At 53.5% G+C, this 17,448-nt stretch overlaps 1 protein-coding gene across 6 annotated transcripts in view; it reads left to right on the top strand.

The window, feature by feature from the left end:
- Nucleotides 1-512: 512 nt before the first annotated feature.
- MGRN1 (mahogunin ring finger 1) overlaps nt 513-17,448 on the top strand; it is a 48,475-nt gene continuing 31,539 nt past the window's right edge. For 3 of the 6 annotated variants that reach the window (XR_011494346.1, XM_014833109.3, XM_070485027.1), the window contains exon 1: nt 522-773. Coding sequence is in view for 5 of the 6 variants with exons in the window: in XM_014833109.3 (XP_014688595.1) it covers nt 686-773 (88 nt within the window). In the remaining variant the exon portion in view is untranslated. Of the gene's footprint in view, nt 774-17,448 lie in introns of all 6 variants that reach the window. The other 3 variants (XM_014833108.3, XM_014833106.3, XM_014833110.3) reach the window with 3 other exon arrangements.

Here is a 17,448-nt window from a genome sequence, read left to right as displayed (position 1 = left end):
AGCCTGAGAGATGCCTTGAGTTCTGGAAAAGGCTAAAGCCAGCGCTTCGCTTCCCCTGTGAGCACGGCTCCAGGTAAGCTTGGATGCCACCCCAGCTCTTTCCGGGTGGCAGGTAAGGCTGTGCCCTCTGCTGGCCAAGGCAGGAGATAAACCCTGGGAAGTGGGGAGAACCACGGTGGCTCGGGGAGGGATCTCAGAGAGTGGGTAAATGGAAGACGTTGGGTTCCTAGAAGGGTCTATATATCAACAAATTATTAGGAGGGGTAAAGAGTTACGATGTTGGTGCGGTGCTTGGGATGCCGAGGGAAGGACAATCGGCGGTGCGGTCGTTGGTTCCTCCCCTCTGGATTCAGGTCCATTTGGTTTGTCCCAGAGCGCTTGTCAACAACTTCAGAGGGGCCCTGGCGAGGAGCCTCCTGGGAAATGTAGTTCTTAGGCTGGCTTCCCGCGCCGCAGCCCGGCACTCTTGGCGACGAGGAGACTCCATTTCCCAAGGTGCCTCGGACGCGGGGGGCGGAGGGTCGCCGTGGCGTCGGGCCCGGGGCCGAGCCGGGGGCGGGGGCTCCGAGGCCTAGGCGCCCGTGGCCGTGGGCGGTCGTCCGTGAGGCCTGGTCCGGGCCATGTCCGCGTGAGGACGCTGCCGCCGCTGCCGCCCTCGCAGTCCCGGCCCGGCCCGCCGCGCGCCATGGGCTCCATCCTGAGCCGCCGCATCGCGGGCGTGGAGGACATCGACATCCAGGCGAACTCGGCCTATCGCTACCCCCCGAAGTCCGGTGAGCGCGGCCCCCGGCCCCGGGCACGGACGGCGAGGCGCGGGCCGGAACGCGGGTCCGGCGGCGGGCGAGGGGACGGGGCGGCCCGCGCGGGGCCCTCCGCGGAGGGCGGGCAGGGGATCTGCTCGGCCCGTGGCCCTCCCAGCCGCCTGTCGGCCCGGAGCTCCGCGCGCCCGCCTCCCGGACCCCGGGGCGTGGATGGGGCCGCGGGCTGACTGCCCCGTCTCGGCCGGGTGACCTTGGGTCAGTCCTTTCGTCCCTCCGCGCCTCACCTCTCTCGTCTGCACACTCTCAGTAGGAATCTCCTAGGGCCGGGGGCAGGTTCTAGGCGCGACGCTTGGCTTTTGTGCTTACAAAGTGGTCATTGTCAAAAGAATTGACATCACACCATCGCCAGTTTTGGCTTGCTTTGGTAGCTTGGTGTGAAGACCCGGCCAGTGGTTCTGGACACTCTCCACCTCATCTGGACAGACGCTTAGCTCTCCTGTGACCTCCTGGCTATGGAGGGTGGGTGGGTGGGTCCGGGGAGTGCCACTGGGCCCAAGGAGACGATTGGAATTGGTGGGAGAGGGGCTGGGAGTCCTTGCTGGAAAACAGGAGAATGGTTGGAGGGGACCTACCAGGTTGTCTGGTCTCCTTTTTTTGTGGCTGAGAGACTTGAGCCACCAGGGAGGAAGTGACTTTCCCACGGTCTCAGAGCTGGGTGGAAGCGCGTTTGGGACCAGGAATCTGACTCCCAGATGAGTTGTTCCCCCTCTTTTCTGCTGCCTCTAATGCTGCCTCTGGCCTGACTCCGAACTTTAGCTCCTGTTCCTCACTCTCCGTCTCCTCCTTGGTCATTTGCTGTGGAAAGGAGAGAAGAAAGAGGACAGGGATTTGCACGTCATGGGGACTTTCAGATTGGGTCTCTCTGATCCTGGCTTCTGAAGCACCTGTTCTGCTGCTGTGGTCTTCTAGGCCTCACAGTTGGCCTGCCGGCATCCCCTAGGCCTCTGAGTGTGGTCCGGGACCACCTGCTGCTCCCATCAGTGGGGAAGCTTGATAAACATGCATTTTCCAGGCCCGGCCTTGGACCTGCTGGCGCCTCAGAACCTGTTGCCCAGGTGAGGCTGATGTCCACCTAGGTTTGAGAACTGTCTTCCCCTGGTTTTGGATGGTGAAAGATGAGTGTCTGGGGCTACTGGAAATAAACGAGGTGGGGACTAGCACGCTTTGGGTGATGCTGACTGGCCGACCTTGCTAGTCAGTGGGGACACTCTTTCTGAGAGCCTTGGCTTGCTCTCAGAAGCCATGAACAAACACCCTAGTCAGCCATGACTAATGGATTGGGGCTGGCACCCAGGTGAATGCCATGGGCTGCCTTGGTTTTGCTGCAGGTGACAGCAGTGTTCTCCTGGGCCTGTCCAGTCCAAAGGCTGTCCTCTCTGTGTCCTCGTGCCTCAACTACCTTGCTCAGGGAGGGTCAGTCGGAGGCAGAAGGCACTTTAGCAGGGTTTCAGTATGTTTCTCCAAGGCAGACTGGGGACAGCAGGGGGTTTGAGGCAATTTTAGAGGGTGCCCCCATGGACTGCTCAATCGCTTTATGAGAAAGTTGGTTTCTTTTCAAGTCTCTGTCAATTTTGTGGGTTGTATCAAGGAGAAAGAAGCACTGGGTGCCAGTTTTTTTTTTTAACATCTCTGTAACGCCGTCCAGTTTTTTTCCAGCTTTCTTGAGATATAATTGACATATAACGTTGTGGAAGTTTAAGGTGTGCAGCGTGATGATTTGATATATGTATCTATTGGGAAGTGATTACCACAATAAGGTTAGTTAACACATCCGTCACCTCACAGTTAACTTTATTTTTTTTGGTGGTGGGAACTTTTAAGATCTCTTGTCAGAACTTTAAGCGTGTGCTGCAACAGTAGCTTGAATTTAATAACCTTTACTTTGTTTTCATTGTATTTACTTATTTAACTCCTAACAGCTTTATTGAGGTATAATTCATGTGCTACACAACTTACCCATTGAAACCATATGACTTGTTGATTTTTAGTACATTTATAGAATTGTGCAGCCATCAGCACAGTTGTAGACATTTCTGTCAGCCCCCAACGTTTCCTTGTACCTCTTTGCAGTCCGTCCCTACCCCGACTCCGTCACTAATCTGCTTTCTGTCTTTAAAATTTGCCCTTTCTGGACATTTCATATAAATGGAACTATGCAACATGTCCTCTTTTTGCGTCTGGCTTCTTTCACTCAGCGTGATGTTTTCGAGGTTCGTCCATGTTGCAGCGCATCTGTACTTTATTGTAAGGATGTAGTACATTTTATTTATCTGTTTACCAGCTGAGGAACATTTGGATTGTTTGCGCTTTTTGGCTCTTACGCATAATGCTGCTCTGGACATCCGTGTGGCCCTGCTCAGTTCTTTGGGGTATTCACCTAGGAGTGGAATTGCTGGGTCCTCTGGTAACTCTGTGTTTAAGCTTTTGAGGAACTTTTAGACTGTTTTCCACAGTGGCCGCCCCATTTTACATTTATTCCTACCAGCAGCGTATGAAGGTTCTGATTTCTCTGCATCCTCGTCAACATTTATTGTTGTCTGTCTTTTTAATTATAGCCGTGCTAGTGGGTGTGAAGTCCTAGCTCACTCTGGTTTTGGTTTGCATTTTCCTGATGACTGATGGTGTTGAACCTCTTTTCATGTGCTTATTAGCCATTTGCATATCTTGTGTGTGCGTGTAAGAAGTGTCTTTTTTAGCCTTATATTCAGTTTTTAAACTTGGATTGTCTATTCTCTTATTGAGTTATGTGAGTTTTTTATGTGTTCTGGATACAGCTCCTTTATCAGTCCTGTGATTTGCAAATATTTCCTCCCAGTCTGTGGCTTGTCTTTTCATTTTCTTAATGGTGTCTTTTTGAGGAGCAAAAGTCTTAAATTTGGGTGAAGTTCAGTTTATCAGTTTTTTCTTTTGGTGGTTAACGTTTTTGGAGTTATGTCTAAGAGATCTTTGCCTAGCCCACAGTCACAAAAATTTTCTTTTTTTTCTTAGAAATTTTATAGTTTTAGCTCATACATTTAGGTCTGTGAACCGTTTTGAGTTCATTTTTTTCAGGTATGGTTTGAGTAAAGATCTAAGGTCATTTTTTTGCATGTGGAGTATTTATTTTGACGTGATTTGTTGAAAAGACTGTTCTTTCCCCATCAGATTGCCTGTGCACCTTTGTCAAACATCAGTTGACCGTTAGCGTGAGGGTTTATTTCTGCACTCCCTTGCCCCCATCACACAGCTGGCCGGTCCCCAGCTGAGGGTCAAAGCACGTGTCAGGACACCACGGCCAGGCTCTTAAAGAGAAGGTGGTGTCCGACATGCAGGAGAGAGCCCGGAGCGCAGTGGGCACCCGCACGGGGGGCCTGGCCCTCTGCTGCCACGCTTAGTCCTCCTACACTGTTGGTACTGTCGTGTGTTCAGAGCCGTGCCCCCCGGCCTGCCCTCATGTTTGAGGGAGGTCATGCTGGGACCAGGTCACCCAAGAGAAGTGTCAGATGGAGGGGCAGTCAGCCCTGTGACCCACCAAGCCCGGGAGGGGACTGTGCAGCCCTAAACCTTTTGCATATCAGGTGCGTGTACTTTCAGAGCACGTTCACCGCCTTTATCTTATTGGAGCTTTGCCGTGTCCTTGTGACACCAGACTTTTGTCCTCTTTGGTGGAGGAACTGGAAATCAGACTGAGTTTGTCTCCAAGCACCTGGGCCTGGTGCATAGTAGGCATTTAATAAGTGCTTGTGCAGCATTTTTATTGGAGAAAGCAAACCCCTCTCTCTAGTGTACAAGCTGCTCAGACTGGGCTGCCTCACATCCCTTGGGTGTCAGGCGGGGGTCTGAGAACCCCTGGGTCTGCCGCTGTCTGATGGAGGGCCCCAGGGCGTATGCTCGACTTGCATGTGTGCTTTTGTGTTGATGGCAGTCTAGAAATATCTGCTGGTGAGCGCTGCCGGGCACTCACACTCCACACTCGTGTTGGGTTTACTCTTTCCGGAGTAGGGCCTTGCCCACTCTCACTTATTTGGCGCCTGAAGAAAAGATCCGAGGCAGGTGTTCTAGACAGGGGACAACATTCTGTGTCACTGAGGGTGTCGTCTGTCACTGGGGGCAGTCTGAGTTTGTGGGCCATCACTGTCCTGAGAGTGTGAGCTTGCACTCTGAGACCCATGCATTGGTGGCAGTGGGATGGGGAGGTGGGGACAAGGGGCTCCACCTGCACACAGGGTTTCCCCTTCCCGTGCCAAGACCTGCGCCACCAGCGCTGGCATCATGAGCAGAGATTCGGCTTCCCCAAGTGTCACCCCTGCCAGTCACATCAGAAGGAGTTCTGTGCTTCTGCTCCTGGTAACTTGGTTTGGATTTTATCGTTGTAGGAGCTGTATAAATAAGCTGTATTTTCCCAGCTTCAGCTGTTACATTTTAGGTAAAAACAACAACAGGACAACAGCTACAGAACGACTTTAAGTCGGCCGTGGGGGCGGGCAGCTGAGAACCTGTCGCCCAGAGCAGCGGCCCTGGTGGCTTGGCTTCAGGAGCCTGCCCGGGGCCCTGGGGCCCTGTGGCCACTGGAAGCCTCGATGTTGCAGTGTCGCCTGCCCTCGGGGTTTGAGAGGGCCCTGGAGCTCTGCGTGTTTGTCTCCGAGGTCCCCGCATCGGTCACTCAGTTCTGGGTGTGTCAGGGCGCCTTGACCTCGGGGACCTCGCGTAGATTCTCTGGGAGTTGCTGAGAAACCATCATTTTCCGATGACTCAGAAGTCACCTGGCTCTACATCTGCTCCTGCCTGCCTCGCCCTCCTCGGGCTCTGCGGAACTGTCACATCTGCCTGCTCTACGTTTCGGAAATGTGACAAAGGCTCTCTTGGCCCCTCGAGCTTGCACCCCTGCAGCCTGCTCAGCCGTGTTCCAGATAGAGAAAGCCAAGCTCGGGCTGCTCGGTGGGCCCCGGGCCGCTGGGGACGTGGCTGTTGCCATCCGTAGTCGGCCATGGTGCCAAGGGCCCGGTTGGCCGGGATAAAGGGGTGTGTGTGTCTTTTCTTCCTCGCAGCCGCGGTGGACTGTCCTGTGTGTACAACACACCCTTCCACAAACTCGGGCGGGGAAGTTGGAGATCAGTTTAGCACAGTGATGATTTGTCCCCCGCTACCCTCAGCCTGTAGAGGTATGGTGGGAGGAGCACTGGACTCCGAGCCCTGAGGCCCAGTCTGGCCCTCGCTCTGCCGATGACTTACCTTGTGGCCTTGAGCCAGTTTTCTTGTTCTCGGGCCCCAGTTTCCCTGACCGCACCCGGGTTAGCTTCTGTCCCCAGGCCTTTTGCAGTTGTGACTCTGTGAGCCCATGTGAACTGGCAGGGAGGGACCAAGCCCTGGCCCTAGGCCAGCTGAGCTTGTGACTTTCAGTGGACCCGGAAGTTTCCTGGAGAACGTCCTGGACTTCCTGGATGACCCCAGTGGGCGGTGAGCACTGCTGCCTGCCTCACCTCCCAAACCCAGTGCTCCTGGGCCAGACGTTTGCATGGCGCCATGTTCCACCTGGCGGTTCCCGTGTGCATTTTTGTGGGGTCATACACAGTCATCCAGCCCAAGTTTCTGTATTGTCTCATAAAATGCAGGGCAATCGTGTCACCGACACCACCCCTGTGGCGCCTGGTAAAGAACTGTGAAACTGTTCACTCTGCCAGCTGCCCCCGGCTGCCCAGCTCCTCAGAGGTGGGGGGACCCAGGCAGCCCTGACCTGTGCCCTGAGGGAGAGTGACCGTCTCAGCAGGATGGGGTCGGAGGAGGGGTGAGGCCCATGCCCCTCTGCTCTTAGCAGAAAGGCCGATGGTGGGGAACAGCAAGGGAGAGGGGTTGTCTGTTCTCTAGTAAGAAACTGGTTGGCTGCTTTCTCCTGGAGCTGGGTGAGGAGGCGAGAGGCTTGTGGAACGCCTGACGTTGGAGCCTCTATGTCTAAAAGAAGACCTAAGGCTGCTGAGAAAGAACACCTTTTTCTCAGTCTTTTCATCCCGCTCCATATCCACTTGGGCCCTCCCCTTGGTCATGGACGCTGGGCATCCTCGGGGCCGGCCTCCTGAGGTGGGCAGACCACGTGCTGGCTCGGCTGCTCCCTTCATGCCCCCTTCTGACAGGGATCTCCTGTCCCACGTGATCTCCCTGAGTGACCGACTTCTGGTGCCTTCAGGGGAAATCAAAAGAAGGCATTGTATTCACTTCACTGCTTTAAAAAATGTGTCTGTGTGTACACACAGATATATTTAAAATTGAAGTGTGACATTTAAAAAATGTGCACATCATAAGCGTCCAGCTTGATGAATGGTCACATGGTCAACATGTTCAAGAAATAGAACAGCTGCAGCCCCCTGCTGCCCCTTCCCCGTCTCTGCCTCCCTGCTCCCTGGGGAACGCCCTCTCCACTCCACCAGAGTTGAGTTTTGCCTTGTGAAAGATGACACGAGTAGAGCCATATATTTTAAGAGTAGGAGCCATTTCAGAGGAAGTGCCTTGCACGTCTTGTTTTCTTTATCTTCCAAAGTGGGCCAAACGGCCAACATTCCAGAAGTCAGTAAGGATGAGAATATCCTGTCTGTGAGGACTGATGGCGGCGGGCTTGGCTGCTGACCGGATCACTGACAATCGCTGAGGTCCAAGTCTAGCCTTCTGCCTGAGGACCGCACCTCAGCCCCGGTATGAAGCACAAACCCAGCCTTACCTGATGGAGCACGAGTGAACTCTTCCTTAATGTGGCTCACCTCATCCTCCCTTTCTCCCATGAAAACCCTGAGCCCGTCTCCTGTAATCAGGACACTGTTTGGGTTTCTACCTGAATCTGTGCTCCCCGAATTGCAGTTCTTTGATCCCAAATAAATGCTTTGCCTCTTAAATGGGTTTCCGTTTTTGTGGGCTGACAGCCTGTTTCTGAACTTGATATAAATGGAACTGGACCCTCTTCCCTTGACGTTCAGTGAGGACAGGCCCCGACAGTGTTCGGGGCAGTGGTTGATTTCGTCTCTTTGCTCCAGTGTCTGTTGATGCCACTGTGTGTCATCTGTTCACATGGAGGGCTGTTGGGGGAATTTCCACTTGGAGCTCTCATGAGAAATGCTACCATGGATGCTCTTGTGACTGGCTTCCGTACCCATGAGTCTGATTTCTGTGGGTCCTTTTTTTTTTCACTTTTTAAAAATTGTGGGGGCTGGCCTGGTGGAGCAACTATTTAGTTTGCACCCTGTGCTTTGGCGGCCCGGGGTTGCCAATTCGGACCCCTGGCGTGGATCTATGCACTGCTTATCAAGCCATGCTGTGGCAGGAGTCCCATATATAAAGTAGAGGAAGATGGGCATGGATGTTAACTCAGGGCCAATCTTCCTCAGCAAAAAAAAAAAAAAAAAAAGAAAAAAAGAAAAAAAAAGATTGTCGGCAGATGTTAGCTCAGGGCTAATCTTCCTCAAAAACAAATTGTGGTAAAATGCACATAACAATGACTGTCTTACCCATTTTCAGTGTACAGTTCAGTGGCATTAAGTACGTTCACATTGTTGTGCACCATTACCACCGTCCATTCCTATAACATTTCCTCTTGTGAAACTGAAACTCATAATCATTAAACACCAGCTCCCCATTACCCCTCCCCTAGCCCCCTCAGTCACCACCCTACTTTGTGATTTTGACTCCCCCAGCACCTCATCTCTTTGGGTCCATTTTTGTCCGTGGCGGTGGGATCTGGGGCCATCCAGTGCACGTGTGCGGCTTCAGCAGGTTTTACAGTTTGCTGGAGGGTTGAACCAGTTCACACTCCCCCCAGCAGAGCACGAGGATTCCCATCGCTCTGCATTCTCACCGGCACCAGGTAGTGTCACGTATGGGTGTTTTATTTTGTTGTTTTTCTTTTTAATCTGGCCGTGGCTATCTCTTTGTAGTTTTCATTTACTTTTCCCTGATGACCGGTGAGGTTGGGCACCTTTTCGAGTGTAAGTTGCCATTCATTTCTCTTCCTCTTTTTGTGAGGTGCCTGTTAGTCTAATGCATGTTCTTTGTGGTGGGTTGTCTCTCTTTTCTCGCTAATTGGCAGGAATTCCTTCCTGAGAGCTTTTCATTACGTTTTGAATTCTTTGGAACTTCGCTGCAGCGTGAATGGAAACTAGCTTAGGCAAGAAATGGGATGCACTGGAAGCATGGGGGTGGTCTCTGGAACCCGAGAGGGGGAACCAGGAAGTGGAAGCCGTCAGAACACAGAGCCCCAGTTCCCTGCTGGCCTCAACGTCATGCTGCTGTGATGTGTAGAGCCGACTGCTGCCCATGAGGGGCCTTCAAGGACCAAGTCCCGTGGTCCTTGTCCAGTTCCATCGGGGAGGGAGTCAGAGTATCAGCCCAGCACGGTCAGGTGTCCACCTCGGCCACCCACCTGTCTAGGGAGTGGGAGCTGCGTGCTCCAGTGGCAGCTGGGGTCCACCCCATGGGTGATGGAGGGTGTTTCCAGAAAAGCGGTGTAAGCTGGGGAGGACCCCTCCCCCCAGAAAAGGTGGCTACGACACCTTACAGGAGCTCAGTGACCCAGGGTCTTTGCTTGGTCAGACTTAGTCTCTCCCCACCTAGCTGGGGCTGAGAGCTTTTTTTTAATGTGGTACCAGCTGTGGTAAGGTTTTCACCTGGAGGGAGGCTGGGAAACACACTTTCATCAGGTGCCCTCTCACCCGTGCAACGCTCCTTTGCACAACCAGCTCCTTTTAGCCAGAGGTGTCCTCTAATCTCCAGTGTGCAGATAGATTAAGATTCCAGCCAGTGCTCTTCCCTGAGGCCTCCTGGTTACAGAGGGGGGCGCCGAGACCCGCAGAGGGTCGGTCACCAGGTCTGAGTGGTGAGCAGAGGCCATTTTGTGCTCATGTGACCTCGGCCTCAGTGAGCAGGGTTGGACGCCCCCTGGGGTCAGTCTCTTCTGTCTCTTCAGCAACAGGCTTGCAGGCTGTGGGCTGCTGGCCTCCCACCTGGCGGCCCGGAGATGCTCTCCTGAGATCTGCGCTCTCCATGGGCTGTGATGTTCTGATCGCGGGTTGGTCAGGCTCAGCTGGGGCTTAGCAGCCGCACGCAACGGATTCAGGAAACTGATAATCAGAAACATCTGTCCCAGTGTAGAAGGAGAGGGATTTTTGGCCGGTGGAATCAGTGAGCTGTTCCCAGCCTGTACAGACACCCTCTCGCCTTTCCTGCTCCTCCTCCACGGGGGTGGGAGTGATGACGGATGGCTGAGCGAAATCCACACCCGGTGTCCCAGGTTGTGTTTCTTAGGAGGAGGCACGCATGGTGTCTCTGTTAAGGTCGTGGTCTACCTGGCAGGGATGTTGTCATTTATAATAAGAGATATATAGGATTTGGTCTTCACCTGTTTCTGGCAGAGAGCTCCTAAAACCCTTGGAATTTCCTAAGTGATCAGTGATAAAAGTGAAGTGGATGTCTTTGATAGTCATAATAAAGCCCTTTGAATCACAGCAGAGTTTGTGTTAATGAATGACTTTTGGAAAGTACCTAAGGGTGGAGGCTAGTTGCCAGGGGAGCCAACCATGTGATTAGAGGGTTGAAGCTGTCAGCCCTGCCCCCTGACCTCTCGAGAGGGGCAGGACTGGAGATCCAGATGAGCACCAATGGCCAGCGATTAAACAGTCATGCCTGGTAATGCAGCCTCCATCCAAATCCAAAAGGGTGGCTTTGGAGAGCTTGGGGGTGGCAAACACATCAGACGCTGGGAAAGTGGCTTACCTGGAGAGGGCATGGGAGCTCTCTGGCCCTTCCCACGTGCCTTGCCCTGTGCATCTCCTCCATTGGGCTGTTCCTGAGTCGCATCCCTTTATAATAAACTGGCAATCTAGTAAGGGAACTGTTTTCCTGAGGTCTGCGAGCAGCTCTAGCAAGTTCATTGAACCTGAGGACGGGGTCATGGGAACCTCTGATCTATAGCCAGAAGCACAGATGACAACCTGGACTTAAGATGGGCATCTGAAGTAGAGGGGAGGAGGGCCAGTCCTGTGGCAGTGAGCCCATAACCCGTGGGATCTAACTGTGTCTCCGGGTAGATAGTGTCAGAATTGAGCTAAATTTGTAGGCTGACCACCTGGTCAGTGTCCACTGAGAATTGGAGAAGTGCTTGGTGGTGTTGAAAAAAACACACATTGGCCTGGCCAGTTGAGAATGCGTGCTCTGGCGTCAGCACGGGTTTTCAGTGAGGACACTGCCTCTCACTGCTGTGTGGCCTGAACAGATTACCTGACTGCTCTGTGCCTCAGTATCCTTGACTGTTGAATAGTATTCCCAGTGTCATCCACCTTCCTTCATTTGGCGAATTTTTTTGTTGAGCTCCTACTGTGTGCAGGCCAAGGTGGTGGTCACTGGGGGTATGGGACAGTGAACAAACCTATGACCCTTGGTCTTGGCAGGGGGAGGACAGAGTGTAAACCCACCCACATTCAAGGAAAACCAGTGACCATACCGTCCAGAGAGTCGGGGCAGGAGGATTTGCTATCGGGTGTGCAGATGGCCCTGCAGGGGGGTCCTGGGAGGCCTGACCACAGAGTCACAGCGGGGAGCAGCCCATTGGGCCAGAGGGAATGGAGGGAGCTCTGGGAAACAGGCCAGGAAGGCATTGCGAGGCAAGGTGGCCTCAGGGAGCAGAATCACTGGTTTGTAGAGTGGTGAGCGGGCACCAGGCCCTTGGGTTGAGGCTTGGCATCTGGAGTGTGAGGAGGGAGCCAGGGTTGCCTAGAACTGTGCTGGAAAGGGCGCCGAGTCAGGCCCTTGGACTCCACGCGACAGACAGGTCTCGGGCTTCATGGGGCTCCTGGGGATGCAGTCACCCCCTCCCCAAGACGCAAGCCCTGCTCCCCAGGTCGGAGAGAGATGAGGGTCACCTGCGTAAGTCCATACGTGGTCCCCATGCTGGGGGTGCAGAGGGAAGGCCTTTCTGAGCGATGCACGGGTGAGCCAAGGACAGTCGAGGTGTGTAGCTCGTGGGCAGAGACCTGGAGGCTGGAAGCACAGGTGTGCCTCCGCGGGTGGGGAAGGAAGCCTGGTGCTGCAGAGAATCGCCGTGGGAGGTGAGAGGGTCTCCAGGGCCAGGAGTCAGGCGCTGATGGGGGGCACTGAAGGGGTTAAGGGGTCGAGTTCGGATGTTCCATTTTCATTTTAAGCGGCTCCCTCCAGGACTGTGAAGAGGTCCCTCAGGGCCACCTGGAGCAGCAGCCTGGTCTGAGGAGCTGCCCCCCAAGCAAGGCAGCTCCACCTCTGATGATGTCTCTTCCTTCAGCTCTTGGGTGAGACCAGGAGCCGGTGGAGCCATGAAGCTGCCCTGTGGCCGTGGCAGTTGTGGTGGCTGTCCCCACAGTGATGCTGGGTGGCACCCGGCCTGCCCAGCTTCTTTCTGTTGTGGGTGTCCCAGAGGCTAGTGGGTTTGGGTGCAAATGCTTCTCAAGGGTCCAGACCTGGGACCTCACACCCAAGGGGTCTGTGTAGTCCATTTGGGCTTGTATAACAGACCACCACAGACTGGATGGCTTGTAGACAGCAGGAGTTTATTTCTCACAGTCCTGGGGGCTGGGAAGTCCAAGGTCAGGGTGCCAGCACATTGCGTGTCTGGTGAGCGCCGGCTTGCTGATTCATAGATGGACCTTTTCACTGTGTTCTCACCTGGTGGGAGGGGTCTGGGGCTCTGTGGGTCTCTTATCGGAGCACTAGTGCCACTCATCAGAGCTCTGTCCTCATGACCTAATCACCTCCCACAGGCCCCACCTCCACTTGCCATCACACTGTGGGTGAGGTTTCAACCTGTGACTTTGGGGGACACAGACTCTGGTCTCTTGATAAACATGGGTTTTAAAAACTCTTGAGTGTGTAGAGGGATTCAAACAGAGCAGACATTTCGGGGGAGAGTGTGGAGGTCCCTGTGTTTCTCTTCCCACCTGTCTCCCCATCTCCTCGGGAGAGTCCCAGTGCATTAGGTATGGCTCCTGGGAGACCCTCTGTTCCATGGATCCGTCTGACCCGCGCTTTGCCGTTTTACTCGGACCCCCTGGAGTCTCGGCGTGTCCTGGGGCCTTGCTCCTTCGCAGGGCTAGTTCATTTCAGTAGTTTGGAACGTTGCCGTTTCTGGACTGTAAGTGATGCTCAGCGCACACGTGTACTTCCAGGTATTTGGAAGTGGAACACACAAAACAGGAGGGAACCCCAAGTCTGCTCGGCTCACTCTGGCCATGAGGGCGCCCCCACCCTCCCCGCCGTCACTGAGACAGCCTCTCGCCAGTGGTCTTGGGCCCTCGATTTTCCTCAGCTGTGGAAGATGGTGAACGCCTGTGTCCTTCCACTCCTGGCTTGTAAAGGAAAACGGGGCCGTGTGTGGGAATGTGGGGAGGCCCCAGGAAGAGCGCTCTCGGTCTTGGTTTCAGTGACCGTCCACCCATTTATTGTCCAGGTCGCCTGGATGCCCGTAAGAGCAGAGAGGACGTGAACCACCTGGGCTTGAGTGCCCCTGGACGGGCGACGGGGGAGAGGGTGGGCATGACTTTGTTGTAGCCGGAGTGTTTGAACATGGCCCCTCTGAGGCCTGAGGCCGTGCGGTCCTGGACTGTGTTGGGGCTTCTAGGCTGAAATAGGGACCTCGAGTCCTCTGGCCCTCCAGAAGGATCTTCTGACTCGGAACGCCTTCGCATGCAGGTCATTGTGTGTGAACAGCCACCCTTTGTGACCAGTGATGACACCACTGACCGCCCTGCCCTGTGCTGCCTGCGGGAGGGGAGGCGCCCAGTGTGCGGTTGAGACACACTGTGGGCTCCACCATCGCCAGCTGGGTGACCCCTGAGCTCAGTTTCCTACGTGGAGAGTGTGGGGGCAGGATCTGTCCCCCCTTGATGGGCTCCATGGGGAAACCGGGCCAGGGCACCCACGGGAGGCGGGGGAGGAAGAGCCGGGGGTTGGAGGGTTGGTTTCGGTTCTCTTTTCATCTTCCTGTCTTCCTTTTTACTTTTCCCCCTCAGTCGCCTTTTCTTTCTTTCTTCCCTCCCTTTTCATACCTCTGCCTGCTCTTCTTGGTCCTAAAGTGTGCACGCACGCACAGATGCACACATGTATGCACAGCACATACATATGCCATACACATGTACACACGTTTGTGCGCACACACAGACACACCTGTATACACATGCACACTCGTGTGTACACATGCACATATCTGCATACACGTGCCTGCGTGTGCACACATGCACACCTGTATACACACATATGCACAATACACCTCTACACATGCACACTCACCTGGGAGCCGCTGCCAGTTCCCTCTCATGCGCACATTCCTGCTTTCAAAGTTCCTTTTTAAAAAGGTGAGCATTTAGAGGGCTGGCCCCACGGCCGAGTGGTTAAGTTCGCGTGTTCCGCTTCGGCGGCCCAGGGTTTCGCCAGTTCGGATCTTGGGCGTCGACGTGGCACTGCTCATCAGGTCATGTTGAGGTGGCATCCCACATGCCACAACTAGAAGGACCCACAACTGAAACACACAACTGTGTACTGGGGGATTTGGGGAAAAGAAGAAGAAGAAGAAGAAAGGATGGGCAACAGATGTTAGCTCAGGGCCAATATTTAAAAAAAAAAGTGGGCATTTAAAAACCACGTAGGAAAGTGCAGAGAGTGATTTAGCCACTGCCCTTCCTTCAGAGTCCACGGTTCACTTGGTTCATATTGTTGTGTCTTCAGACGGCACCTCCCCCACACGTCGCCTCCCGCCGGGTCTGGCCCTGCGCTTCCCTCCCATGCTTGTCCCGTCGGCCCGGGGCTGCCTTGCGCTCTGTCTTCACAGTCATGTGTCTGTTCCGTGGTGCTGTGCAGAGACCTCGCTCAGACTTTTCCCTGGGGTGTGGGCCCAGCTTGTGCGTGCCACCGTCTGTTTGTCCACGTCCTTATCGAGGAACGTGGGAGGCGGTCCAGCTTCTTAGCTTGAAGGGCTTTAGTGATCACCGTACTGTCTGTCTCTGCAGCCAAACTGTGTGCATAAACTGAAATAGGATTGTAAAAGGGAGAACTTGCCTTTGAGTTTGAGTGGCCGTCACATATACCCACTTGGTCAAAACAGCACCAATATTACAGTTTTTATAAATAACAATCATAAATACTAAAAAACAGTGAACGTGTATCTCTTAAGTAGATGGGCTGCTTTTTTCCACTGGTTAGTTCACGTGGTCACAGCTGCATGTACCCTGTTGCTGGAATGAGACAGGTCAGCGTCAATTCTAGTTCTCTTTTTCGTTTTAAGTTGAGAATGCCTGTTCATGAGTAAGCAGATGGGAATTAACAGGGGTCTGATACAGCAGTAGCATCTAGTTCCAAGTTATTTGCCAAAAAAAGATAAAGATCACATAAAGATCTAAGACCAAAAAAATATTGTTGCTGGTTTACCAGGTGAGAACTTAAGTTCCTCCGGTTTGTAGTAACAGCTTTATTGAGATATAATGCACGTACTGTGACGTTCACCCTTTTCAAGCATACGATTCAGTGGTTTTCCAGAACACAGTTCTAGTAGTACGGTAATACAACCACTGCTGCAGCACACATCCTTGTCCCATGTCTCCAATCTTTTTAGAATAATTTTTTTGTTTTAAAATAATACACATTAAAAATAAGTAAAATAATATGTGTTAATTATAGAAAGCATGCAAAATACAGTCAAAGCCAAAAAAAGTAATGCTCATCCATTGCCTCTTAATCCACAGGTTTTGGTTTGTAGCATTTATGCCTCTGAGGTTATTAAAGCTTAAAACTGCACTGAGACATGGTGGCCTCCTGTGCACATACAGCGTCAGGTTGTGAAGAGTGCTGTGGGAGACAAAAAGCAGAGAAGGGGAGTGGGCAAGCAGGCTGGAAGGTGGAGGTTGCAAATTTAAAAAGGAATGATCAGAAACGGCCTTGCTGAGAAGGAAACATGAGGTGAAGGATCAAGGTAGAGTTCTGGGGGAAGATCTTCCCAAGCGTTGGAAACAGCAAGTGCAAAGGCCCTGGGGTATGAATGGGATGGACAGGGTCTGCATTGAATAGGGCCTTGCCATGAGGAGGAGTTTGGGACTTATTCTAGCATGATTAGGAAGCCATCAGAAGTTTGTGAGCAATGGGATGTGGGAAACAGACTTTGGGACTAGGTGAGAGTGGGGAGACTGGTAGAGCAGTAATCCAGACCGGAGATGCTGGTGGCTTTGACCAGGGTGGTGGCCACGGAAACATGTTAGAGAAGGAGGAGAGAAGGAGTCACCCAGACTGGATTTCGGAAGCCCATTGTATTAATCATCTCTTGTTGAGTAATTAAGAATTTAGCTGTTTATAACAATAAATCCTATTACCTCACAGTTTCTGAGAGTCAGGAATTTGGGAGTGGCTTAGCTTAGTAGCTTTGGCTCAGAGTCTCCCAAATTCCTTGAGGTTGCAGCTAGGCTGTCAGCTGGGCTGCAGGATCTGGCCGCCAGGGGGCTCCCTCCCAGGGTGGGAGGCCTCAGTTCCTTGCCCCATGGACCTCTCTGGAGGGCTGGTTGAGTGTCCTCACAATGTGGCCGCCGGCCTTCCCCAGAGCCTTGGAAGTCCCGCTCCATCATTTCCACAGTCTCTTACTGGTTACACGGGTCAGCCCTCCTCGGTGTGGGAAGAGTCTGCCCAGAGATTGATACCTGGAGGTGAGCACTGTGGGCTACCTTGGAGGAGAGCTCCCTCCCCCATTTCTGCCTGTGGAGAAGAGGGCTGGAGAATTGTTGGGTAGAAAGTGGTTGGGCCTGGAAGGTCCTCCAGGAGGAGGTTGGAGCAGGAAGCTCCGCGCCAGGGACCCTTCTCCTGCCTGGAAGGCCTTGGGACGGCCCGGTCCCCATGCCCGATTCTCTCCTGAGCTTTCCTGAGCCTTCCCTCCAGACTGGTTACGGCCTCCGTCATCCCGGGCGGGTCAGAGATGAATGAAATGATACCGCAGATCCAGAATTTCAACTGCGGTCAGTGCTGACATGAGAAGGTACTCGGGGCTCGGATTTGGGTGGGGGAGCTGACTGGGTCTGGGGGTCAGGGAAGGTGTATTCGTCTGCTAGGGCTGTCGAGACAAAGCACAGTTGTCCCTCCGTGTCCATGGCGGATTGGTTCCAGGACCCCCCACGGCTGCTCAGTCCCTTACTAGAAAGGCAGAGTATTTGCATATAACCCATGCGCATCCTCCCGGATCCTTTGTCATCTCTGGATGACTTACAGTACCTAACACAACGTGAAGGCTATGTGAATAGTTGTTATACTGTATTGTTTAGGGAATAATGACAAGAGAAAAGGCTGTGCATGTTCAGTGTGGATGCAACCAGTGTGGCCTTTCTGTGCGAGGGTGGTCGGACCCACGAGGGTGGTCGGACCCACAGGTGTGGAGTCACGGATGTGGAGGGCCAATGGTACCACAGACCAGGTGGCTTAAAACACCAAGTTCAGACTCTGCTAGTAATGGAGACCGGAAGGCCGAAGTCAAGGTATGGACGGGGCCGTGCTCCCTCCGAAGGCTGAGGGTGGCGTCCTCCTGCCTCTTCCGGCCTCTGCGGCTCCAGGCGTGCCTCGCCTCATAGCTGCGTCACCCCAGTCTCTGCCTCCATCGTCACATTGCCTTCCTCCCTCT

This window comes from Equus asinus, chromosome 14, assembly GCF_041296235.1.
Source record: "Equus asinus isolate D_3611 breed Donkey chromosome 14, EquAss-T2T_v2, whole genome shotgun sequence".
In the NCBI taxonomy this organism is placed as follows: Eukaryota; Metazoa; Chordata; class Mammalia; order Perissodactyla; family Equidae; genus Equus; species Equus asinus.
The sequence above is the reverse complement of the archived record's forward strand: the minus strand, read 5'-3'. Positions and strand labels throughout refer to the sequence as shown.